At 41.6% G+C, this 23,758-nt stretch overlaps 1 protein-coding gene across 4 annotated transcripts in view; it reads right to left on the bottom strand.

Annotated features, from left to right (window-relative positions):
- The window catches only part of LOC105725260 (TLE family member 1, transcriptional corepressor), a 100,580-nt gene that overhangs the window by 32,975 nt on the left and 43,847 nt on the right, over window positions 1-23,758 (bottom strand). For all 4 annotated transcript variants that reach the window (XM_012464246.2, XM_012464248.2, XM_012464247.2 and 1 more), the window contains exons 7-9: window positions 14,923-15,127; window positions 14,174-14,190; window positions 984-1,100 (exon numbers count right to left, since the gene is read on the bottom strand). In XM_012464246.2, the coding sequence (XP_012319669.1) occupies window positions 984-1,100; window positions 14,174-14,190; window positions 14,923-15,127 (339 nt within the window). The remainder of the gene's footprint in view (window positions 1-983; window positions 1,101-14,173; window positions 14,191-14,922; window positions 15,128-23,758) is intronic.

Here is a 23,758-nt window from a genome sequence, read left to right as displayed (position 1 = left end):
GCACAAACTCCAGGTAGTGCTCAAAAAGATGTTACCTATCATTAGCTATAGGCTTGGGCCAGCCAGCAGGAGACACTATCCTCTATCTAGTGTTTAGACCTCCACTTAGCCTGCACAGTAGACATCTCTTCCTCTAAGGCCATCAGGGACATAGCCCCAATTCAGCAACTCTACTTTCATACTGTTCCTGAGAATGCATCCATCCTGAAACAGACAATCAGGGACACACAGGCAACTCCAAGTCATACATCGGCTGCGATGTTTATAACCCTGAGACCAGAGCCAATGGCTATCTGGCTTGGTTTGATTTCCTTTTGCATGTGGTTTTAGCTGGATCTGTGACTAGAGTCCTCACTCCATCAACCAGTAGAGTGACCTCATCATCTACAGAATTTAAACAAGAGGCCTCTGGGGTTTCTTCCATTTTTACCATGAACTTAGATCACTAGAATGCTCACTGTGGAAGATGATAAACTCTGCCTTGAGAAGTAGTATGATCCTATATTACCAGAACAGCATCCAAACAGCTTCTGTGACACTAGAATTTTTACTCTATTGTAGCAGGAGTGGCTACTAAATTTACAGGGTCCAGGACAAGATGAAAAATGCAGAGACCTTGTGTAAAACTTGAGATTGCAAATATGGTGAGATCAGAGCATTACACCAAGGGAGGGCGGGGCTGGGGGGACTCCTAACAAGAGCAGGGCCCTGAGGAACCGCACAGCCCACAAAGCTGGCCCTGTATGTTCACATTCCCTTTTGAGTAACAAAGGCAGGAAGTCTAAAGCATAACACTCAGCCCAGCAGAAGCATAATTTACAGCCTCAAAGGGAAATAATATCCTACAGTCTAAGAACCTGTCCTCTTTATGCTATTATTTTTAAGGACATGGCATTATCACTAAGATCTTAGAGTATACTTGGATACTCACTTAGGTGAGCAGTAAGCAAACAAATATTATTTCAAGTCCTTTAATTACTTACATAGTGGCTGGAGTCCTTATCATCCACTTTCCTTTTCTTGATGTCATTGGAAAATTCAGGCCCATTTCTGCGTTTATCTGTGCCTCTTAGACTGTCTGGGACCAGGAGGGAATTACTCTGCAAGACAAAAAAAATTAATCAAAGATTTCTTCCCAAGCCTCTTTGTACACATGAAAACCCAACCTTGATGTGAGAACTATTTTCGAAAGGTGATGCCTACACAGCCTTTCATTCCATTTAATTCATCTCATCTAAAGACTTTCACGGCAAACATTCCTAGATGTTTACACAACTTAAAAGGGAGACCCTAGGCCAGGTGTGGTGGCTCATGCCTGTAATCTTAGCACTTTGGGAGGCGGAAGCGGGTGGATCACAAGGTCAGGAGTTAGAGACCAGTCTGGCCAACATGATGAAACACTGTCTCTACTAAAAATACAAAAAAGAAAAAAACAACAACCCAAAAAACAAAAAATTAGCTGAGCGTGGTGGTACACGCCTGTAATCCCAGCTACTCAGGAGACTGAGGCACGAGAATCTCTTGAACCCGGAAGGCGGAGGGTGCAGTGAGCCAAGACCACGCCATTGCACTCCAGCCTGGACGACAGGGCAAGACTCCATCTCAAAAAAAAAAAAAGCGGGGGGAGGCCCTGACTTTGCAATCAAACCATCCAACATTAGGTGGATTCTTCAGGCCTTCTTGGAATTATGCTTCTGTTCTATTTACTGTTTGAGAAATAGGAGCTTGCTGTGTTTCTATGTGGATGCATTTTTATTCTTTTCCACTGCTACTTCCTGGTCAGAAATATGAATGGCCTATGAGCAAATCTTGGGATTACTCTATTAGACATTTTCTTTAACTGTAAGAGTCAATGTGTACCACTCTAAAAAGGCACAAAGGAAGCAGTGGGATTAACAGCATGGTTTCCTAAAAGGCAAATCACATTTTCCACAGCAACAATAAAGGAACTCTTTTGAATTCTTTTAATTTATTGTTGAAAATAAGACTTGGTGTTCCTCTCCAATAGCACTGAAATTTAAGACCCAAGGGGGGAATTTCAGCCAGTGAATCTTCAATAGCAAGGCCAGCTCCCACACACAAAAGCAGGAACAAGGACTAATCTTTTCCACAAACCACACAAGATACTTTCATTCGCATATGCTGAGTACAAACTGTTGACCCAAAGAAAACAGGCATTTTAGATATTTTGGGGTCACATGACATGATCTGACATCCCTTCAATTCCCATCTCCCCTCAGGCTAAAGCATCAGAACATGTTACAATGAGTTCTTTTAAGTGTGGGATTAGCATATGCAAGGGGGCAATTTGTTCAGTGATGTGTTACTGCCCTGAACAATGTTGAATGAGCTGTGCAAAAAAATCCTTTCACAAAGCCCAGATAACCCCAATCTCTGAAGGATGTCTGAGAACTAAGAGGGCAGTGTCCAAGGCCAACAGACAATTATGCTACCTTTCCCCGCCACAGTGTAAAATAGAAGGGGCTGGAGGATACCTTTAAGTTAGACCACATCTAATGCAACAGCATACAACAGGAGCAAGTATTTTATGGTACCTTCTTAGAAGCCTTCAGTTTCATTTCTAACCAGGCAGAGGTAATCAGCCAGGTGGCCAGCCCTCAAAGCTCCCCTGAAAACCAGGGACCCTACCATTGGGAGTGTTGTTCCCAGCTCAACCACATCCAGGAGGAAATCAAAACTGGGAACCAGAAGGCAATCTGAAGCCTCTTGGCCCGCATCAGGGACTGACTCTAAAGGAGCTAGGCTCTTTTATTCAGGAGTCTTCAAGCTACACAAATGCCAGGAGGCTTAGATAAAAGCAGCTGGGAGGGACCAATGCAATTCAGTATAGAGAAGCTCAAAGTAATGTCTTTACCACAGTGTTTGGGGCCGAAAGGTGAGCTGGCTGGATCCCTGAACTAATTACCTAGATAAATGTCTGCTAAAAACCCCTCCGACCCAGACTCACAGCCTGACAAGGCTGCAGGAGACCTCACTCTTGCAAGGTGCTAACATGCCCTCTGAAAAGCTGGGCCAGGGCAGCAGCTGCTTGCTCACACATGGGAAATGTGTTTAAATACACCTCTCTCTTCTAGGTTATTTCAGCCCCATGGTCTCCTCCTCCAGACTCTGAGCAGCATCCAGGGCAGGGCTTTATCTTATTCAACTTAACAACCGCCCAAGTGTCCAGCAAAATGGGGCATAGAGTCAGTGTGTGCTGCCCAGTTTTAAGTTAAAGTCACTCTCCAGAGCCTTCCAAGCCCTTCTGCTGTCATCAGCACTATGCATCCAAGCCACGGGGCCATTCCGCCATTCCAAGACAGCTTCTTAATGTCTTGTTTAATGATGTCAAGTGGTACTGTGAACGTAAAAGTAAACTACACTTCTGTTAGAAACAATACAGTTCCTGTTAGAAACAATACAATTCCTGTTAGAAACAATAACCTTGCTACAGCTGGACCTTTAAGACCGTCAAGCTTTGAGGCCTCTGCGTCTGTGTGTTCAAAGTTACTACTGTAATTTCCGCTTGAGCAGCTTAAATGAAGCCTATAATCTGAATAGGTTTTGAAAAGCTCTGAAAGTTTCTCCGAATGTGGATAGGGCTGGTAATTAGCACCACTGCTTATCTGAAAACGGGCCCCATTCAACAGCAGACTTCAACAAGTTACAAAACAAGATGCCTCATCCTACCTTTGACACTGTAAAATTGACTCAAAACAAGGCAGCGGAGAGTGTGGGCTGGAAAGGCCCAGGAGAGCCAGTCAGACCCCGGGATCCCTGGAAGCCCAGTAAGCTTTCTACTTAAAGCCTATCCCACCAAAAACAGATGCTTCCTTTCCCCTTGTTCCCATGAACCCAAATTTCTGTGTATAATTGCCCCTGACTTCTTCCAGCCCTGAAGCTGCTTTCATTGTTGTTCTTGATATGAGCAAATAGTTCCAGCCTAATGAGCTTCACTGGCAGCAACAGCAACCATTCTAGTTTTTAAACTACTGCCTGGGGGACCCTTACCTTCATGATTACCTCATTTGTTCCCAGAAACCCAAAAGTGACTTTGTGGGTACTGCATTTCTTGAGGTATTCTTCCCTCAAGCTGTGATTTCTCCTCATGCAACCCCTACTGTGTGTTGCTTATGGCTCCAGGGTAGAATACAATCATTTTGATGGCCATTAAGAGCTACTTTTTACATATTTTAAGAATTCAGAGATTAACCTGGGTATTGACTGAATGTCATGTTGATCCTTCAAAATTTTGAATGCTAGGTTGTCTGGGTCCATATCTAATAAATCGAGGCAACATTTATGAGGACACCAGTTGCAAAAGAATAAAATAGAAGTTGCTTTGCATTAAGTTATTTAAAAATGATCATGAGGCCAGGCGCAGTGGTACATGCCTGTAATTCTAGCACTTTGGGAGGCCGAGGTGGACAGATCACCTGAGGACAGGAGTTCAAGACAAGCATGGCCAACATGGTGAAACCCCGTCTGTACTAAACAAAAGGAAAAAAACAAAAACAAAACTTAGCCGAGTGTGGTGGGAGACGCCGGTAAATCCAGCTAGTCAGGAGGCTGAGGCACGAGAATAGCCTGAACCCAGGGTGCGGAGGTTGCAATGAGCAGAGATCGTGCCACTGAACTCCAGCCTGGGTGACAGAGACTGTCTCAAAAATAATAAAAAAATTAAAAATCAAAATCAAAAAAATAAAATTGGTCATGCATTCTAAACACAGAAAATAATTAGAATCAAACCTGACAAGAGGCCAAAGCAACCTTTGAGACATGTCGTTCCTCCTCCTCCTGCTCCTTTAATCTGGAGGACTAGGATGCCCAGAGACAGAGGTGATTTGCCTGAGGCCAAGTGGCTCCGTCCACCACCTGATGATTCCTATTACAGTCAAAGTGCCTCCCCTCCCAGAAGAGTGATTTTTAAACTCAAGTTTACATATATAGAACACCTGTACCCAAAAACTTATTTAAAATCCACCCTGGCTCTTTTAAACTACTGCGCATAATATTCTAATGTGACACAATACCTAACGCATGGTTTCTCTGACCCACCTCCTAACGAATGCCTTGCTTTATCAGGTTAGATGCCTTCCATACCAAAAACAGAAACGTGTAATTTTTTTTAAAATGAACATTTTAAAATCTACTTTAAAATGAACTAGGAATAGTCCCAAATTCCTGCCTTGCCACTCAAATCCCAAAATTAACACTGAAAAAGACCTCAGCAGAGAGTGATAAAGCAGCCCAGGTATGCACAAGGTTCACGGGATGCCCATCACCGCAGGTAATCATCCTACAGACCCCATTTGCCACTGCAGAGTTCATGTTTTGAAAGATTTTAATCTACCAAACAGCATTCATCAAGTAGAATTCGTTTTTCAAATATTTATTTGCCAAATAAATATGTAATCGAGAATCAGCATTTTGATCATTATTGAGAACCAGTGTTACTATACTGACTGATATACTCTAATTCCTGCCAAGAAACCCAATGTTCTATTTCACCTTGCAGCTGGCAAAATTTAAATCTGCCAGGATTTTTTAAAGACTGTAAATGTTGGGCAGACTTCTATTACAAATGTCCCAAGGACTGAGATTTATAGACTGTATGTAAGTTTTCCTTTGTTTTAAAATTTTTTTCAAGAAATAAACAAAATTCACTTCATTTATGTCTTCTACAGAAACTCAAAATAGGAGTTATACAGACCACAGAGGACATTACAAGCCTGGGCAAATCAGCTGACAACACACTGTTTTCAAAACAAACTAAAATTCTAAAATCAAATGATTTTCTACACTTATGTGTGGCGCACACTTATGGGTACAGAGTCAAGTAAAACAATACAGAGAGAAGCATATCTGACAAGTCTAAAAGAAAAGATCCTCCTACAATGCTCACCATCAGAAACATAAAGAGGGTCCAGAAATGGGCAGAACTAGCATGACTTTTATACAGAAAGTACATGAGATGATTAGATGAGGGGCAAGAACAGAGAAACCATATACTCCACAAGAAGGGACTCTCCCTCTCACGAAAATCTGGAATTCCATGAGAACACCAAATCTCAGAGGGCACCGTCGCTGGCAACAAGCAAACTGCTATTTATTAATATATGCTTCCTGAGGGTCACATCTAACTTGCACTAACAGGATGACAGAATAGAATGGCTATGACAGCAGAAGAGCTGGTCAGAAGAAAAAAGGAATGGCAGATCTTCCGATATTGCAGCCTATGTGCATTCTGAGACAAATTCTGAGCACAATTTCCTAACTCTGGGAACCATGTTTTATTAAACACACACCAGGATCTTTCCCTGCCGTAGCTCAATGGCCTCAAGGTAACTAGATAATTGGCAAAGTGTTTGCATTTCCTGGATGGGAGAGGCCAATATATTCTTTTAAAATAAAACCAAAATAAACATTCCAATACAATTATGAAGCCATAACTTCACATAAGAACTTACAATGTAAGTAGATGGACTGACTGATCCTCAGAGAGCACCCAGTGGCATCGAAAGAAAACATCAAGACTGGGACTCTATTGCTTTATCCTAATCATTCAGCACAAGTGATGTGTCTATTTCATGCTCCAAACACCCACTCAAGACTGAGGTAGCAAAGACCCAGCCACTTCTATAAGGTTAAAAACCAGTTTTTCCAGTCTTGCTCCAAGAATTTGACTTTTATTTAGCAATTTAACAGTAATGGTTGTTCACATCTACTAACATATTCTGGAAAGTAACCTCAGAAACTATGAAAAAAAAAAGCAAGTTTAATAAAATGCTGCCCTGTCAATGCTACCAAATACTACTCACAGAAGCCTTGATGAATCCTGAGACCTCCAAGCAACTTTTCTGCCAACAAGTCCAAACCCTGAAACCACCAGCAGCAAAACTGAAAGGAAAACCTACTCATGCATACAGCAAAGCAAGACAGGTTTCCCTAACGTAAAAATAAAGCACATTATTCAAATGGATTTCTTCAGCTGCCATGCTGATTCCCCTTGGGAACTTTCTCCTCCCTGCAGGAAAAAGTGTTTGTGTCAGAGGTACAGATTGGAAACTCGTGACACCTCATTTATCCTCAGTTACACTAAGGCAATAGGAACCTAATTTACTAGCACACTCCACACTGACAATTAACTTCTCGGTGAACATTAAAACAATTAGGTAACGACGCACCCCATCACATCTGTGTGCCTCCTCTATCTACACCTGGTATCAATTAAGCCATCACCCTGTGCTGTACTTTTTGCTACAGTCCAATTGGGCATTCATATACTCTGCCCGACACTTTAACTAATGTATTTTTAATCCATAAAACTAATGAGATCCCCACTTGTCAACAACACGGACAAAGTTGAAAATCTATCCACTGGCAACCATACCACATCTCAGAACCCTGCCTGTGAAGCCGGTCTGAAGGGCACACGTCAATGTTTCACATAGTTTAAATGCAAACTATGGGAAAGAACTAGTGCATTCCTGCACCTCGATTTTTGGAACTCATCACTGTAGAATGCAGATGGCTGACTCACTCAGGCAGACTCATGGAAAGGTAGCCATGCAGGTGACATATGGGGCCGATAAATGTTGAGGCTGGACAGGGTGCTAAAACCACAATGCCTTCTTCACCATCTCATTTCTAGCTGGCCCTTCTACTCTCCTTCTCCAGGCAAAGCAAAACAAACTCTGGAGCAGACACTAAATACAATTATTTAAAATTTAATTTTTAAATAACCTCATGACACTGCCATTCCCCAACTCAGAACCTAATCGCAGCAAAAACAAAATTTGTATATCAAGCTTTTTTGAAAGCATAGTTTCTAAGAGCTGCTTAGCCATTTCTGTGCCCCTTTGCTCTCTAGCCCCCATTGAGATACTTGGTAATGCAAGAAATGGCCCTGAAACTACAAAGCATTAGGTCAGGACTTGACTGAGTTATCTGTATATCTGCCAACACTTACATTTATACCTTCTTATCTCAAAGATGAGGACACAGTCTGCTGTCCACCTGTGTCCCAGTGAGGAAATGATAAAAATGATAATAGGGACAAAAGAAGAAAAAACCTGCTCACAATTGTAGGTTTTCTAATTATAGCGCACAAACTGAAGTCTAAAAGAGGTTTTGGAGGGAAAAAAATCTTCTCGTTTTTTGTTTTTCTAAAGAGTAAAGATACCCTATTTTCACTGCAATCACAGTTAGATAAAACCTGAACGTTAATCCAGTTGCTCCAATGCCCCGATATCTGGTGACTTATTCCATCCACTATAAACAGACACCTCTACCTGGTATAGGCTACTGACAATCTAGAAACCACCGGGACTTTCCTTTCAAGGATTCACCCTACTCACAGCAGTCATGCCAACTTCCTCGAAGAGGATATATTTTTTTAAGCAGAGTTTTTAACTCGGCCAGAAGGAAAACCTGCCCAGAAGACTGCTTAAGAAAACTTGTGTTTTCCATTGTGTCTAAAAATTGAAATTTTAGGTGACTCATCTCAGTTTTAGCATTTATTTCCAGGCAATCTCTTAACATGTCAGGTCAAGATTAATTCACAAGATTTTAGGCAAAACAGCACATCCTAGTCTGTGTCTACTTTTGAGAAATTTGAGTATCAGGAAAGTGATCAAGTTAATAAGCAGCTGAGATCACTTTCACGGTGCTGACATGCTGAGAACCATCAGTAACTGCCACCCTGGCACGTGGACCCTTATTTCAGTAACTGCTTGTGTAATGTGTATTTTAAAAATGAAGAGAATGTACAGCACTTTGGGAGGCCGAGGCGGGTGGATCACGAGGTCAAGAGATCGAGACCATCCTGGTCAACATGGTGAAACCCCGTCTCTACTAAAAATACAAAAAATTAGCCGGGCATGGTGGCGCATGCCTGCAATCCCAGCTACTCAGGAGGCTGAGGCAGGAGAATTGCCTGAACCCAGGAGGCAGAGGTTGCAGTAAGCCGAGATCGCGCCATTGCACTCCAGCCTGGGTAACGAGAGCGAAACTCTGTCTCAAAAAAAAAAAAAAAAAAAAAAAAAGAAGAGAAAACCAAGGCTGGGTGTGGTGGCTCACGCCTGTAATCTCAGCACTTTGGGAGGCCAAGGCAGGAGGATCACTTGAAGACAGAAGTTTGAGACCAGTCTGGGCAACATACTGAGACTCTGACTGTACAAAAATTAAAAGAAAATTGTTTTAATTAAGAAAATAAATAGGAGATAAACCCACAAGTAACAGCATTGAGTGTAATGAATGGTGCATTTACTGTTGTCTTGCTATTCTGCAAAGGGCAGTGCAAGGAGGACATTCCCTAAGCACCTTCTATGCTGTTATCCTCCCACCTGAGGCCTCCTAACCCTCTGCCTGTGAGGCAACCACTACTATCGCCATTTACAGACAGGACTAGGAAGGCATAAAAGGATGAAAAAGCCTTGCCTGTGCAGCCAGAGTTCCACTCAGGTCTGCCTCTGTACAAAACTCATGTTCATTCTACCACCCCTGATGCTGCCATGGTTCCCATGGGCCTCTGGGAGTGAATGTGACTTTTTTTTCCTGAAAATGACCAACAGTATTCTTTTACAAAGCAAGTCTCACATTATTAACTCCTCCTTGCCTTCTATAATGTTGCTGTTTTGAGAAAAAGTGATGGAAGGGTGGTCCTGTCTCTGCCAATTAACTAGTCAAAAACAGCTAGAGAAGAGTAACAAAACAAAGAAACCACCTTATATTAAACAAGGTGATGGCTGTAATTATCTCTAGGTAAGTTCTAAATACAAACTCCTGGTGATTTTAGAAGTCAGTTACAGAGTGACAGCATGGTCCCTCAGACTACTATCTCTCAATCTCTGTTAACTAAGTAACTACGTGACTGGATGCACCCAGTCTCTTTGTTAACACCATGGTGCTGTGCCACATGGCCAGACAGAGAGATGAGTGGTGCTTAGACTGCTCTGGGTCAGAAACCCCTTTTGAGAATCTGATGAGTTATAATCTCTCCCTAGAATTCTGCAAACGAGCCCAGACCCACCACAACCTGCATACACTTACATAGTCCATCCGTGAATGCTGCTGCTAGGTCTACACACCGTCTGCTCTGGAGTCTCCCCCAGAGTCTCCTTCCTTTTCCAAACAGTGATCACACTGACTGGGTATTTCAGTGTCTTACATTCAACAAATGTTTAACTGTGGCATTAAAAGGGATCATGGCAAAATGAAGGCAAGTATATGCAGTACCTCAAACAGTACCTGGGCACATAGTAAAGGCTCAACAAATATTTGTTAAATGACTCAAAGTATTTAAAAGCATGCCCTTATCATAAATTTTTTTAAACCATACAACTTTGTCAATTCTCTAAATCTTTCAAGCAGCTAAAAATAACAATCCCTTCAGCCAAAATTTAATGTAATTTATCTTTACAGTAATTAAAATATCTAAAGTTGTTTTTATTACTACGGAATGCTACTAAGAAATAACAGCCTTTCTTAGGTCATTTCATATTTCTCTGCTCAATAGCTTCACTTATATAGAAAAAACAGGTATCAAAATTTAAAAACAGCCAAAAAATGTTTAAACCAAAGCAAAACCTCTATAAAGTTGCTAGCTTTATCATTCATCCCTTTCTAGAAATTTTAAGGTAGTTTCCATAAAAGCTTTCACTCTTAGAACAGCCACGTCACTGAACAACAGGGATACTTTGTGAGAAAGGCATGCCAGGCAATTTCATCATTGTGCAAATATCGAATAGTGTACTTACACAAACCTGGGTGATAGAGCCTACTACTACACACCTAGACTACTGCTCCTAGGCTACACACCTGTACACGTTACTGTCCTGAATATTACAGGCAACTGCAACACGATACAAGTATTTGTGTATCTAAACACACCTAAACATAGAAAAGGTACAGTAAAAATACGGTATTATACTCTTATGGGACCACCATCATATATGCAATCCACTATTGATGGAAATGTTGTTATGCAGTGCACTGATTCCACTTCTGTTTTCTAGGTTTCATATTAAAACAGATTGCTTATTTAAGGTTCATTTGTTTTCCTACTGTAAAATCTCTAACTAGCAAATTAATTTCTGCCACTAAAAATAAACTACCTATCAACCAGTTACAGGCTCACAGACAAAAATCCATACACACCCACATTCCCTGTGGATCTTGTGTCTGATTTCTGCACTTGGTGTAAATAATATGTTCAATACAGAAAGAAGAGCAAGAAGGAATAAAAATAGGAAGGAGTTTGTCTTATTTATGGTCAAGGTTCTTAGACTTTGGTCCAAGGATCCCTTAAGGGCCCCAGACCCTCACACATCTCCACAAGAGCAAATTTTCTTCCTAAATGTCAACTAAATACCACAAAAGAGCCAATGCAGAAGAAGAGGACTATCCTCTTTTAAACTAAATCAACTACAATGCATTAAAGACATTTGTAGACATGCATAACAATGCCATTCTTCCCACTACAGTATTTTTGTTTTGGAAAAGTTATTTTTCATTAATAATGTAATTTGTATTAACACAATTTAAATTAAGCAGCTCTTCATCCGTTTAATTTTTTACTTCTTACCCAGTAAATATCAAAAAATCAAAATATTAACCCAGTAAATATCAAAATATAACCCAAATAAACAAAAAGTTCTTTAGGGTCCTCAATAATTTTATTTCAAGGGTTATCAAGACAATGACACCATAAGGCTTTGAAAATTGCTGGCCTGTAGCAACTGCCCTTAACCCCTCACTGGATTAAAAAACAGCAGCAAACAGCAATTGACTGTCTTGATCTGCCAAGTAAAATTGAGACCTTCTGATTCAAACCACTTTGTTAAATAGGTAAGTACTATAACATTTTAGGCACTAATAGTACACATCATCTCATTATCCACTGCCTTTCATATTCATTATTATACAAAGTTTGAAGAGGTACTTAATTTTAGGTAACTGTAGCAAAATCCCACTTATGTGGATAGTGAACAATTTAATTCCTCTTTATGGACTGGATTAAATGTTTAGGTTACAATTAGTGTCGTTTTCTCATTTTAAGCATCATTGCCCAACAGTTTTCAGTAGTAGTTAGGCAGGAAATACAGCATATATATTTGTTCTGAAAATATTCATTTAAATGATTAGAACTTGTCAAAAATTTGATATAAAAAAGGATACATGCCCAAAACACAGAAATCCACATTTGCACTAAAAGTTCATTGACTGCTAACCCTAACTTACAGACTTCAAAATAACCCACAGATGCTTGAAACTCAAGAACCATTTCATATTTCTTGAAGGGTACGACCAATAAATAACCCTCCCTCCACCCATTCCAATGAACCCATGAATTAAGTACTTGCATATATTTTTCTGTCAAAAATACAAACAAGAGGTTATCAGACACATTCGGAAATTCCAAAGAGACAGAGGTATAAAATACATCTCTACTAACGTAAGCATACAAACCTTTGCCTATTCACAACCCTGACATTTCAGAGAGGCACATACCATGTGGCATCACCTCCACAATTCTGATACCAGTAAGTTATAGAACTTTTGCTGAAACCTTCCCCAGTCTTGTGTCTTTTAGTATTTGCATGACTCATTCCTCCCCGATTCTCTGGGAAAGGGCTTTGCTGCGGGCCTACATACCTTGAATTGCAGACAGGTGTCCCATAGTGCCTTACATACATAGTATGCACTCAATGAACACAGTCATTTAAGGTGAAACAGAAGTACTGAGGAAAAAATGTTAAATTCAAGTCCCAAAGCTAGAATAAGTTCAATAGATTTAAAACATGTAACAGCCTAAAGGGCATGGGCTTTCTCCAAATTTCTTCTTCTGTGATTTCATCCAGGGTTAGGTTTTTTAATTTGACACTCTACTGAATGGACATAAAAGATGACTATCCCTAGGGACACTGGAATGGCAAAACACAAAGGCTACCTCCATAAACTAAAGCCAGTTTACTTATCTGTACTTTGTGTGTAGAATATTTTATTTCCTAGCTGTAATTTTTGCCCCCCAATCCCCTTCCAACATTTTCCAGAGAAATTTATAAGGCAAGAATTTTAAAACTAGCTACCCTTTCCTTTAACCATTCCCCACACCTCCGAACATATCCAGATACATGAAATGTATCAAGATCTGTCTCGAAGACAATTTTTAAAGTCGCTACTATTCTACACAGAAAAGAGTTTAAAATAAATACCTAAACTTTTATCTTTCCCCCAAAACTTATACCAAAAAAGTTATCAGAATTATTTAAATGTTCAGTATCCCATTTTTTTACCAAATTAAACACGGTCAAAATACTGCTACATTCACAAAGAAGCAAAGGAAGCAAACCCTGTAGGTTATCCTAGCTGAAAAGGGGCCAAATTCCATTTGCTACACAACACTTGAGACATGCTTTAGCATGGGTCTCCCCAAAGCTAACTGGCCGATGCACGTACAGATCAAACGTGCACATGTAAAACGACTGTAATTTAGACTGGTGAAAACCATGAGCTCTATATGCACACAGCCCTGTCAGTGAATTTCCTTGTTTTCAAGAGCTTACTGGTACGCTCAGTTCTTATGTCTAAAATAGACGTAAGATCAAGTTCACATTCCAAGGACAATTATACAAAGAAAACGAGATATGGAAACCTAGCAACTAAGATGCATTCGCAGAGGATGATGACTGGTTTAGGTAGAAATAGTACATTACTAACCAGCTTCACAAAGGGATTGTGTACTCTTGCCTCTAAAAGTAATTTAAGATATAAAAATGAATACTCTTTTAAAGTACACCCAACCAGACTTAAAATGCAACGATAAACACTTTTAAAGTGGGGTGGGGACAAATATAGATCAAAGTGTATTTCCAAGTAAGTAATCAGCAAATAGTGTTGCCTCCAAATTATGCCCCTCTTGTCTGATGCCAAGTTTTATACAAAAACAAGAGCAGAGCAATCAATCATATAAGAAAAATAAATTTTAAAGGAAGGAAAAGAAAAAAAAAACCAAGCCACTGAGAGAGACAGGGAGAGTGTGCATGTCTGTCTGTGCCTGTGTTTAGAGAAAGACAGTGTGGAGCAGTGTTGTCAGAAGGGGACTGTGTGTGAGTGAGTGTTGTGTGTGTGTGTGTGTGTGTGTGTGTGCAGCAGGCGTTTGAGTACTTACTGTGCCCGGCTCTCTGTCTGCTCCCGAGGTTACCAAGAAACGCACAGACATGCCCGTTCAGACACAGAGGCAAGAACAGAAATAAAAAAAAGGGGGGAATAATTAGAACACAAGCCCCAAACAGTTTTAAAAATGGCTTTTATTTATATAAGTCATTGCACATTCCTAATACAGTGATTTCCTGAAAATTACAGTATTTTGTAAACATAAGATTTACAGTTTAACCATACACAAAGCCTATTTTTTTATTTCTTGACAGAATAAATTACTTTTCTTCAAAAAATTAGTCAAGTGCAATTTTGCCCAATATTTAATGCATACTAGAATTAAAGCCTATGAAACTAAGTAGTAACAGATGCAATTATCAAACCTTTCATTTGAACACATTCACTTTCAAATTTAACTTCTTATTTCGCCCCATTTAACAACATTACTTTCTTTGAAAATTACCCAATTAAGCAGTTAACAGTTTTCCATAATATGATACAGGCCACTGGCATTAACTAGGCAGTTGCCAAGATGTCAAGATGCCTGCAATCTAACGAGATCGAGAAATCTACAGATGCCCACAGCAAACCCTGCAAACCTCCAGGGTGACCTGTGTTTCAGTGGAAAGCTTTGCGACAGTTCCTCTTATCTCATGGTTTGCTTTCTGTATAGGTTGGGGCTCTCTTTAGCGATGCACACAATTTTGCAGCACTGTAAGAGTATGAGGACAAAGTCCTAATCTGGCTTGCCCGGCCTCTCACCTCTGTGGTGCTCTGCATCATGGTGCTTCTTGTCATCTTTCATTGCCAAGTGAGACTGCCCACTCAGAGCACTAGACAGCGCAAGAAGACCGGCACTGCCCCCGAGGGGTGGGATTCCAGGAGGCTGAAGTCCCGAAGGGTGAGGCGTAAGGGGAACTGGGGGTCCGTGGCCATGAGAAAGATGCTGAGCTTGCAACTGCTGCTGCTGTTGGTGGTGGCGAGAGAGAAAAAGGAGGTGGTGGAGGAGGAGAAAGTGGTGACAGTGATGGCGATGGAGGTGGCATCCAGGGAAAAACACAAGACAGGAGGGGAAGGAGGAAACAGAACAGGAGGTTCAACAAACACATAAAGGGAGCCAAGAAAGAGAGGGAGGAAAGGGGAAAAAATGCAATTAGTGCTTTCAGTTCATCAAAAGCTTTCACCTACTCCACTACCTCTCCCACCTTCCCAAAATATAATCCACACATCTACACTGTCACTTTCTTCTATCACTCACCCTGAGAGGGGAGCTGTTTATTATTAAGCAAGGCTGGCTACATCAGTAGGTACACATGAGCTAGTTCTGTCTTTATGCGCCTCCAGGGATGAGATTCAGCATGTCACTGAATCTAAGATGGCACAAATTTTCAGATTCACGCTGTTTTCAGAGAGTTTAAAATGGGGGTGAGGATGCATCCAACAATTTAGCAGCCATACTCTCAACCTGTTACCAGGTAACTCCATTTCACCCTACATCCTTGCATTAACTTGCCACAGTAGTATGATGAGACAAAAACAAAATACTATCACTAAGGAACAGAATTGGGAGAGGGAGACCCAGTAATCCGGGTGGGTGTCTCATGCACCACCCAGGCACTTATGCCCCCTTATTCCATCAAGCTCTCTCAGTACTGTGAGAAAGTAGTGCAATTCCCATTTCCCAGAAGGAACAAAGGCTCAAAGGTATAGAGTAAATTGCTGAAACTCTCCCTAGGCAGGAGGAGACTGCAGTCAGTATGGGAGCAACTCTCAGAGCTGCTGTTTACCATACCCCATAGACACGGGAGAGGATCTCAGGGAGCCAGGCTTGTGGCTGCTGGAAGAAACATTAGAGATGAAACTTTGTTTATCCTTTCCTTTCTATCAAGCTCCATGCCTCAAACTCACTCTTTCTACATAACTGATGAAAACAGATCCACAATGGTTAGGACCATGGGTGAGGAAAGCACTTATGTGTGGGACTCCAGCCAGTGAGCCACGTCCCGGTTCCCAAACGCCTTTTCCACAATTGCCCCCGTCGCTTAACCCATTCCAAAAGTTCTAAGTCTGTTCTCATTACACAGTATCCTTGCTCCTATATTTAAAAGTACATTGTATAAAATGAAAAGGTGTCCAAGAAATGGCCCCTGCACCATGAATCTAGCCACATTTCAGCTGCCCAACATAAAACTTGTTTTTGATGAGAGAGTAAAAACGATTAAAACTCAATTTCTAAGGTGTAATCTTAAAAAATTCTCCAGATTCTGATTTGTGCTCACTTCCCTGGGACTCAGTTACTCATTTAATTTATTATCCCCTTGCGCGCACTGAATATATTAAATCTTCATGCCAGATCTTCTGTCATTTCTACCCAGCCCACTGATTTTTAACGGAATCCCAAACACACTTCCCAGCCTCAAAAGTAAGAGAAAACACCATCTTAAAGCCAGAAGTCAGTGTCTGTGGAAATTTTACAATGAATTTTCGAGCACTCTAATCTTTCTAAAAATGTTTAGGGTCAGGCACAGTGGCTCACTATAATCCTATAATCCCGACATTCTGGAGGCCAAAACAGGAAGATCACTGGAGTCCAAGAGTTCAAGACCAGCCTGGGGAACATAGGCAGATTCTATCTCTATTAATAAATAAATAAATAAATAAGTAAGTATAAGAGACAGCCAATCAACTTATAAACTTTCATTCTTTTCAAAGACAGCATAGTTCTAATTAGAGACAAAATGGAAAAGAAGGTGAGGACAGAACAGGCAGCATTCATAGCATTCTTGGAAAGTATTCATAAACTACTCATTCACCATTTGAGATCATAACAATTTCTTTATGCATAAAATCACCTTCCTGTCATCCCAAAGACACTAATTCTTGCTCTGTCACCTTTTAAGAGTTTGGCAATAGTGAGACATAAAACTGAAGAAGCTTGCAGTGGCATCACGGTCCACTAGGCATGCTCATTAGCACTTAATTAGGAACTAGACACCTGCCATAAGAAATGTGCTTGGAGAAGGATGAGGAACAGGTCTGCCCTACCAGCAATTACTATCATTACTTGAAGAGTAAGAGCTATGTCCGGCTTGGGGGAGTGGGGGGGTGCGGGAATGCAATCATGCATACACAAGCAAGTGCAGCGGGTAATTAAGCACGGCACTAATTAAAAGAAGATGAGAGAGGCTAAGCAGAGGGGAAGGAATCTAACTGCAGGGTGGAGGACACCACAGGCTCACCCCTCTCCCTGCTTCCCCCACTCGCCTAAAAATCTAGAATGGAGTCATCAGAATATAACTTCAGAGGTGGGATTCTTATGTCAGACCAAACATGGTCAGGTAATATTTAGATACATAAGAAAGTAAAGATTACCAGCTGAGCACAGTGGCTCATATCTGTAATCCCAGCACTTTGGCAGGTGGATCACAAGGTCAGGAGTTCAAGACCAGCCTGCCTGGCCTAGATGGTGAAAACTCGTTTTTACTTAAAATACAAAAATTAGCTGGGCGTGATGGTGGGCGCCTGTAATCCCAGCTACTCAGGAGGCTGAGGCAGAAGAATTGCTTGAACCTGGGTGGCAGAGGTTGTACTGAGCCAAGATCGGGCCACTGAACTCCAGCCTGGGCAATGGAATGAGACTCTGTCTCAGAGAAAAAAAAAAAGGAAATTTTTCTCCTCCCAAAATACAAGCTAGTTTTCAGAAAGATGAACTGGAGGCTGGGGAAGGAAGATAGATCATACCTGTAATCCCAGCACTTTGAGAGGCTGAAGCAGGCGAATCACTTGAGGTTAGGAGTTTGAGACGAGCCTGGCCAACAAGGTGAGATCCCGTCTCTACTAAAAATATAAAAATTAACTGGGCGTAGTGGTGCATGTCTGTAATCCCAGCTACTCGAGAGGCTGACGTGGGAGAATCGCTTGAACCTGGGAGGCAGAGGTTGCAGTGAGCGGAGATCGTCCCACTGCACTCCAGCCTGGGTGACAAGTGAGACTCAGTCTCCGAAAAAAAAAGGATGAATTGGGAGCAGATTCTGATATCTTACTGTGAAGTGGTATTGGCTTACATAATGGGGCTTTGCCACAGCTCTGAAGTAAACCTGTGTGGTTAAATCCAACAGTCTGACTAATATCTATCAACAGCAAAATTCAACAGCCTAATTGCCCATGGGTAACTTCCACCTCTACCCTCATCTGGCCTTCTAGGTCCCTTAACAAACAGCTCACTGTTATTTGAGGTAACTGCGTTCTTCCATCCATAGCTTGGCGATAATGAAATTTTTTTTTAAGCAAAATCCCAGATCACAACTGCTGAAGATGTCGTGATTCCAGGAAATGTGGCTATCCCACGTCATATTCGACTTCTTGTTTCCTTGGGGTAATGCTCCTAGATAGTATCTAAGTGTCTATTATCTGGCCCAAGCTTAGAACACATCTGAGGCAGGGAGGGTGGGTATCATGGTTCCCATTTCACAGATGATAATGGCTCAAAGCCAAGAGGCTTGCTCTAGGGCTCAGAGCCAGAATGACAGCTACAAACTTTTTATTTCCTAGGACATTTCTCCTATAACCTCAGAGGCCCCATCATGTTCTCAAGAATAAGAAGGAAAAAGGGCAAAGTCATTCTCCACTGAAGACATTGCATTTCCCCCACTGCCCAGCTAACGAGATGCTCTTGAGAACGCGCAATACCATGTACCCACAGACAAATCTACCCTCACCATCAGGCCTAATGCCAGTGACAGGTGGGAGTGTATGCTTAGACTGCATGAGTACCAGCTCTCCCGCCCCCTTTCTCAATGCCTATCCTCCATCTGCAAAAGGATGCTATCCCTTGCCCCCAGCTCTCTTCCAAAGAAGCACGTCAAGAAGAATCAAGCTTAACAGTGTTGGCTCTAGATTTTCTCAGAAGTAGATGCTTAGCATTATAAATACAAAGTGTCATTTCTAAGGTAAAACACTTATTTAAATGAGTAGAGGGCCCAAATCTAGAAGAGTAAAACAGTTATCTCCAAAAGGACAGCCCACCTCTGTCCCATCTGTCTTTGGAAGACCGTTTTCTCTCAACGAGGCCTACCTGAGACAATTTGTTACTTATCACCTTCAACAAAAGGAAAAAGTATGGATGCTACTTGAATATATTTTAGAAAAAGGGGTATTGATATTACTATACAGCCAAAACCCAATAGCCCTGCCAATCAGGAGAATTTATACAAACTTTTTTTTTTTTTTTGAGGCAGAGTCTTACTCTGTATCCCAGGCTGGAGTGCAGTGGGGCACGATCTCAGCTCACTACAGTCTCCTCCTGGGTTCAAGCAATTTTCCTACCTCGGCCACCCAAGTAGCTGGGATTATAGGTGTGTGCCAACACACCCAGCTAATTTTTGTATTTTTAGTAGAGACGAGGTTGACCCCATTGGCCACGCTGGTCTCAAACTTCTGACCTCAAGTAATCTGTCCACTTTCGCCTCCCAAAGTGCTCGGATTACAGGCATGCACCACTGCATTTTTTTTTTTTTTTTTTTGAGGCAAAGTATCACTTTGTCACCCAGGCTGGAGTGCAACAGTGTGATCATGGCTCACTGCAGCTCAAATGTCTGGACTCAAGCGATCCTCCCACCTCAGCTTCCCGTAGCTGGGACTACAGGTGTGCACCACTACACTTGGCTAATTTCTTTTATAGAGATGGGGTCTCACCACATTGCCCAGGCTGGTCTAGAACCCCTGGCTTCAAGCACTCCTCCTGCCTTGGCCTTCCAAAAGTGCTGGGATTACAAGTGTAAGCCACCATAGGTGGCCTGCATCTATCCTCTCTAACCAAAGTCCGCCCCTATCATTTGGAAAAACTGCAAGATGTTTTTTTCAACATGACAGGAAGGATGGGGAAACCTATTCTTCTATCTAGGTTTACAGTAATTAGGAAATTTGTTTAAAAGTCAAAATGCTTGTAGATTTATACAACATGGAACACACATGCAAAAGTTTGTAAAGTGATTAGAAAAAGATTCTTTTTTTTTTTTTTTAAAAAACAGTCTCACTCTGTTGCACAGGCTGGAGTGTAGTGGTGCGATCTCAGTTCACTGCAACCTCCGCCTCCCGGGTTCAAGCAATTCTTGTGCCTCAGCCTCCATAGTAGCTGGGATTATAGGCCAGCGCCACCACACCCAGCTAATTCTTGTATTTTTAGTAGAGATGAGGTTTCCCCATGTTGGCCAGGCTGGTCTTGAACTCCTGGCTTCGAGTGATCCACCGACCTCAGCCTCCCGAATTCCCTGGGATTATAGGCATGAGTCACTGCGCCCAGCTGAGAAAAAGCATTTTTGATAAGCAATGATAGTTTCTAGCAATATAGCTGGTTTATCAGGCTATCAGTCTAGACCACTGACTCTCAAGCAGAACCAATTTTGACACCCCTCCCCTCCCTGCCTCAGGGAGGTATGGCAATGTGTGGTGACTCCAATGGTTGTTATCCTGCAGGGGGAGGGAAGAGAGTGCTACTGGTGCATCTAGTGGGTGGAGGCCAAGGATACTGTGAACATCCTACAATGCACAGGACAGCCGCCACCACAGAGAATTATCCTGCCCAAAATGTCAAAAGTGCTAAGGCTGACTAACTTGAATTTAGACCTAAGCTGGGATTCTGTGCCATTAATTAGAATTCATGTTCTTGTATGCTAAGTGACGTGCCAAATTCTTGTTTAAAAAATAAAAATACTGCCGGGTGCGGTGGTGTGTGCCTGTAGTTCCAGCTATTCAGGAGGCTGAGGGTGAAGGATCTCTTGAGTCCAGGAGTTCTGGGCTGTAGTGCGCTATGCCAATTGGGTGTCCACACTAAGTTCGGCATCAATATGGTGACTTCCCAGGAGCAAGGGACCACCAGGTTGCCTAAGGAGGGGTGAACCGGCCCAGGTCAGAAACGGAGCAGGTCAAAACTCCCGTGCTGATCAGTAGTGGGATCGTGCCTGTGAATAGCCACTGCACTCCAGCCTGGACAACATAGCGAGACCCTGTCTCTTTAAAAAATATATATATATACTATTCAACATTCAATCACATTCACTGTCCCTTCATCACCATCTGAGTACCCTGTCACAACACAAAAAAATGAACATCTGCTTTCTTAAGCTGATTCCACTAACAATTTCAAAAAAATTAAATAATTTTTTAAAAAGTTGTATTTTACAAAGCAATTTGAGAAAGAACTATACTGGGAACTTTTACATACTGGTGTTCTGGGGCCCTAAAGGGAATGACAAGCGTTTAGATTTGGGGAAAAGGAGATCAATGCACTTGCTCTAACCAAAATCATTTGAACAGGCTGAAAGTGATACAAATAAAACAAATGCCAAACCCTGAGTTAATGATACCGAAAACCCACAAGGAATAAAGCGACCTCATCCATATCAAACAACAGTCACGCATTAAGAATTTTAATTCACATTTGACTTACTGCAGCTTGGGTCAATTATGTTACTATAATGAAAGTGACTTTGCTGTTTACATTCAGAGCACTACTGTAATGGTGTAGTTTCTAAACACAGTCGCAGCACATGGCTTATCACCACAGAGTAGCTTTGAACAACTGGGAAGGACACCCGGTATGAAAACACAGGCCAATGCCCACCTTCTCCTCACCGGACACCAAGCTCTTTACCACCAACTGCAGAATCAACTTTAATTTCTGAAACTTCACCCACTTCACAACCCCAAGAAAAACTATGTCATAAAAATCACAAACTTAACCCAACCCAAACTAAAACCATGCCTCTAAATGGCATCTCTGAGGCTAAAAATGACAGTAAGTGGCATTTATAGCACTCAGTATTTAAACACTTTTTTTTAAAGGGGACAAAACATGAAAAGGAGCATTTGTTGACGGTTCTCTCCAAATCACTCTTCCTTGATACCTGCTATTTCCCTGTTCTTTAAAACACTCAATTACCATCCTAGCAGACAGGAAAAAAAAAAAAAGAAAAGAAAATTGGTATGCTACGTAAACAAGTGGGAAAGAGCTGTCGGGTAGCAGAAACATCAAGGACACTACTGCAGGAGCTATCGGAAAACCTCCCATTATGTGAATGGCCTCTCGCGTAAAGAGGGGCAAGGGTGATAAACAGGTAGAAACTGCTTACGGGGACAAGAATTCTCCAGCTACTTGAAGACAGTAATAAAATCGAAAATGACAATCCACCAAAAGGCCCATCTCAATGCAGTAGCACAAAGAAAATGACGCATGAGCAACCTAAGGAATGGGAGAAAAAATTTGCAAACCATACCTCAAACAAGAGGTTAACATCCAAAATATGTAAGGAATTCAGAAACTCAATAGTACGAAAATAAGAAAACAAGCATCCTAATTTAAAAATGGGCAAAGGACCTCTTGAACAGACATTTCTCAAAGACAGACGACATGCAAACGACCAACAAATATATGGGGAAAAAAATGCTCATTATCATTAATCATGAAGGAAATGCAAATCAGAGCCACAATGAAATATCACCTCAATCCTGCTGAGATGGCTGGTAACAAAAAGACAAGATATGCGTCAGTGAGGGTGTGGAGAAAAGGGAACCCTTGTACACTGTTCTTAGGAATGTAAACTGGTACAGCCCTGATGGAAAACAACAGTATAGAGGTTTCTCAAAAAGTTAAAAATATAACTACTTTCTCAAAAAGGTTAAGTATCCCTTTTCCGAAGTGCTTGGGACCAGCAGTGTTTGGATTTTGGATTTTTTTTTTTTTTTTCAGATTTTTTAATATTTGCAATATTCTTAGTGGCTGAGCATCAGGGGTGCTCAACCTGTACATGATCCAGCAATCCCACTTCTAGGTATACGTCTAAAGAAAATGAAATCAATATATCAAAGATACATCTGCACTCTATGACCACTGCAGCACTAGTCACGAGAGCCAAGATGTGGAATCAACCCAAATGTCTGTCAACAGATGAACAGATAAAGAAAATGTGGTGCAATATAAACACAATGGAACACCATTCAGCCTAGAAAAAGAAGAAAATCCTCCCACTTGTGACAACATGGGTGAACCTGCAGGACACTAGGCTAAGCGAAATAAGCAGATTCAGAAAGACAATGCATGATCTCCCTTCTATGTGGAATCTCAGAGTACAACTCACAGAAGCAGAGAGTAGAATGGTGGCTGCCTTGCGGGGTAGGGGAAAATGAGGAGAGGCTGGTCAAAGTGTATGAAGTTTCAGTTACGCAAGATAAAGAAGATCTGGAGTTCCAAGGTACAGCACGGCGACTATAGTTAATAATACCGTATTATATACTTGAAATTTGCTAGAAGCGTACTTTGTTTTCCTGGAGACAGGGTCTCGCTCTGTCACCCAGGTGGAGTACAGTGGCACGATCATATCTCATTGTAGCCTTGAACTCCTGGACTCAAACAATCCTCCCACCTCAGCATCCTGAGTAGCGAGGACTACAGGAACACACCACCATACTCAGCTAATTTTTTGATTTTTAGAACAGTCTTGCTATGTTGCCCAGGCTCATCTCCAACTCCTGAGCTCAAGCGATCCTCCTGCCTTGGCCTCCCAAACTGCTGGGACTACATATGTGAGCCACCATGCGTGGC

The sequence above is a fragment of the Aotus nancymaae genome, unplaced genomic scaffold (genome assembly GCF_030222135.1).
Source record: "Aotus nancymaae isolate 86718 unplaced genomic scaffold, 86718_ANA_hifiasm-v0.15.2.pri h1tg000041l, whole genome shotgun sequence".
Lineage (NCBI taxonomy): Eukaryota > Metazoa > Chordata > Mammalia > Primates > Aotidae > Aotus > Aotus nancymaae.
The sequence above is the reverse complement of the archived record's forward strand: the minus strand, read 5'-3'. Positions and strand labels throughout refer to the sequence as shown.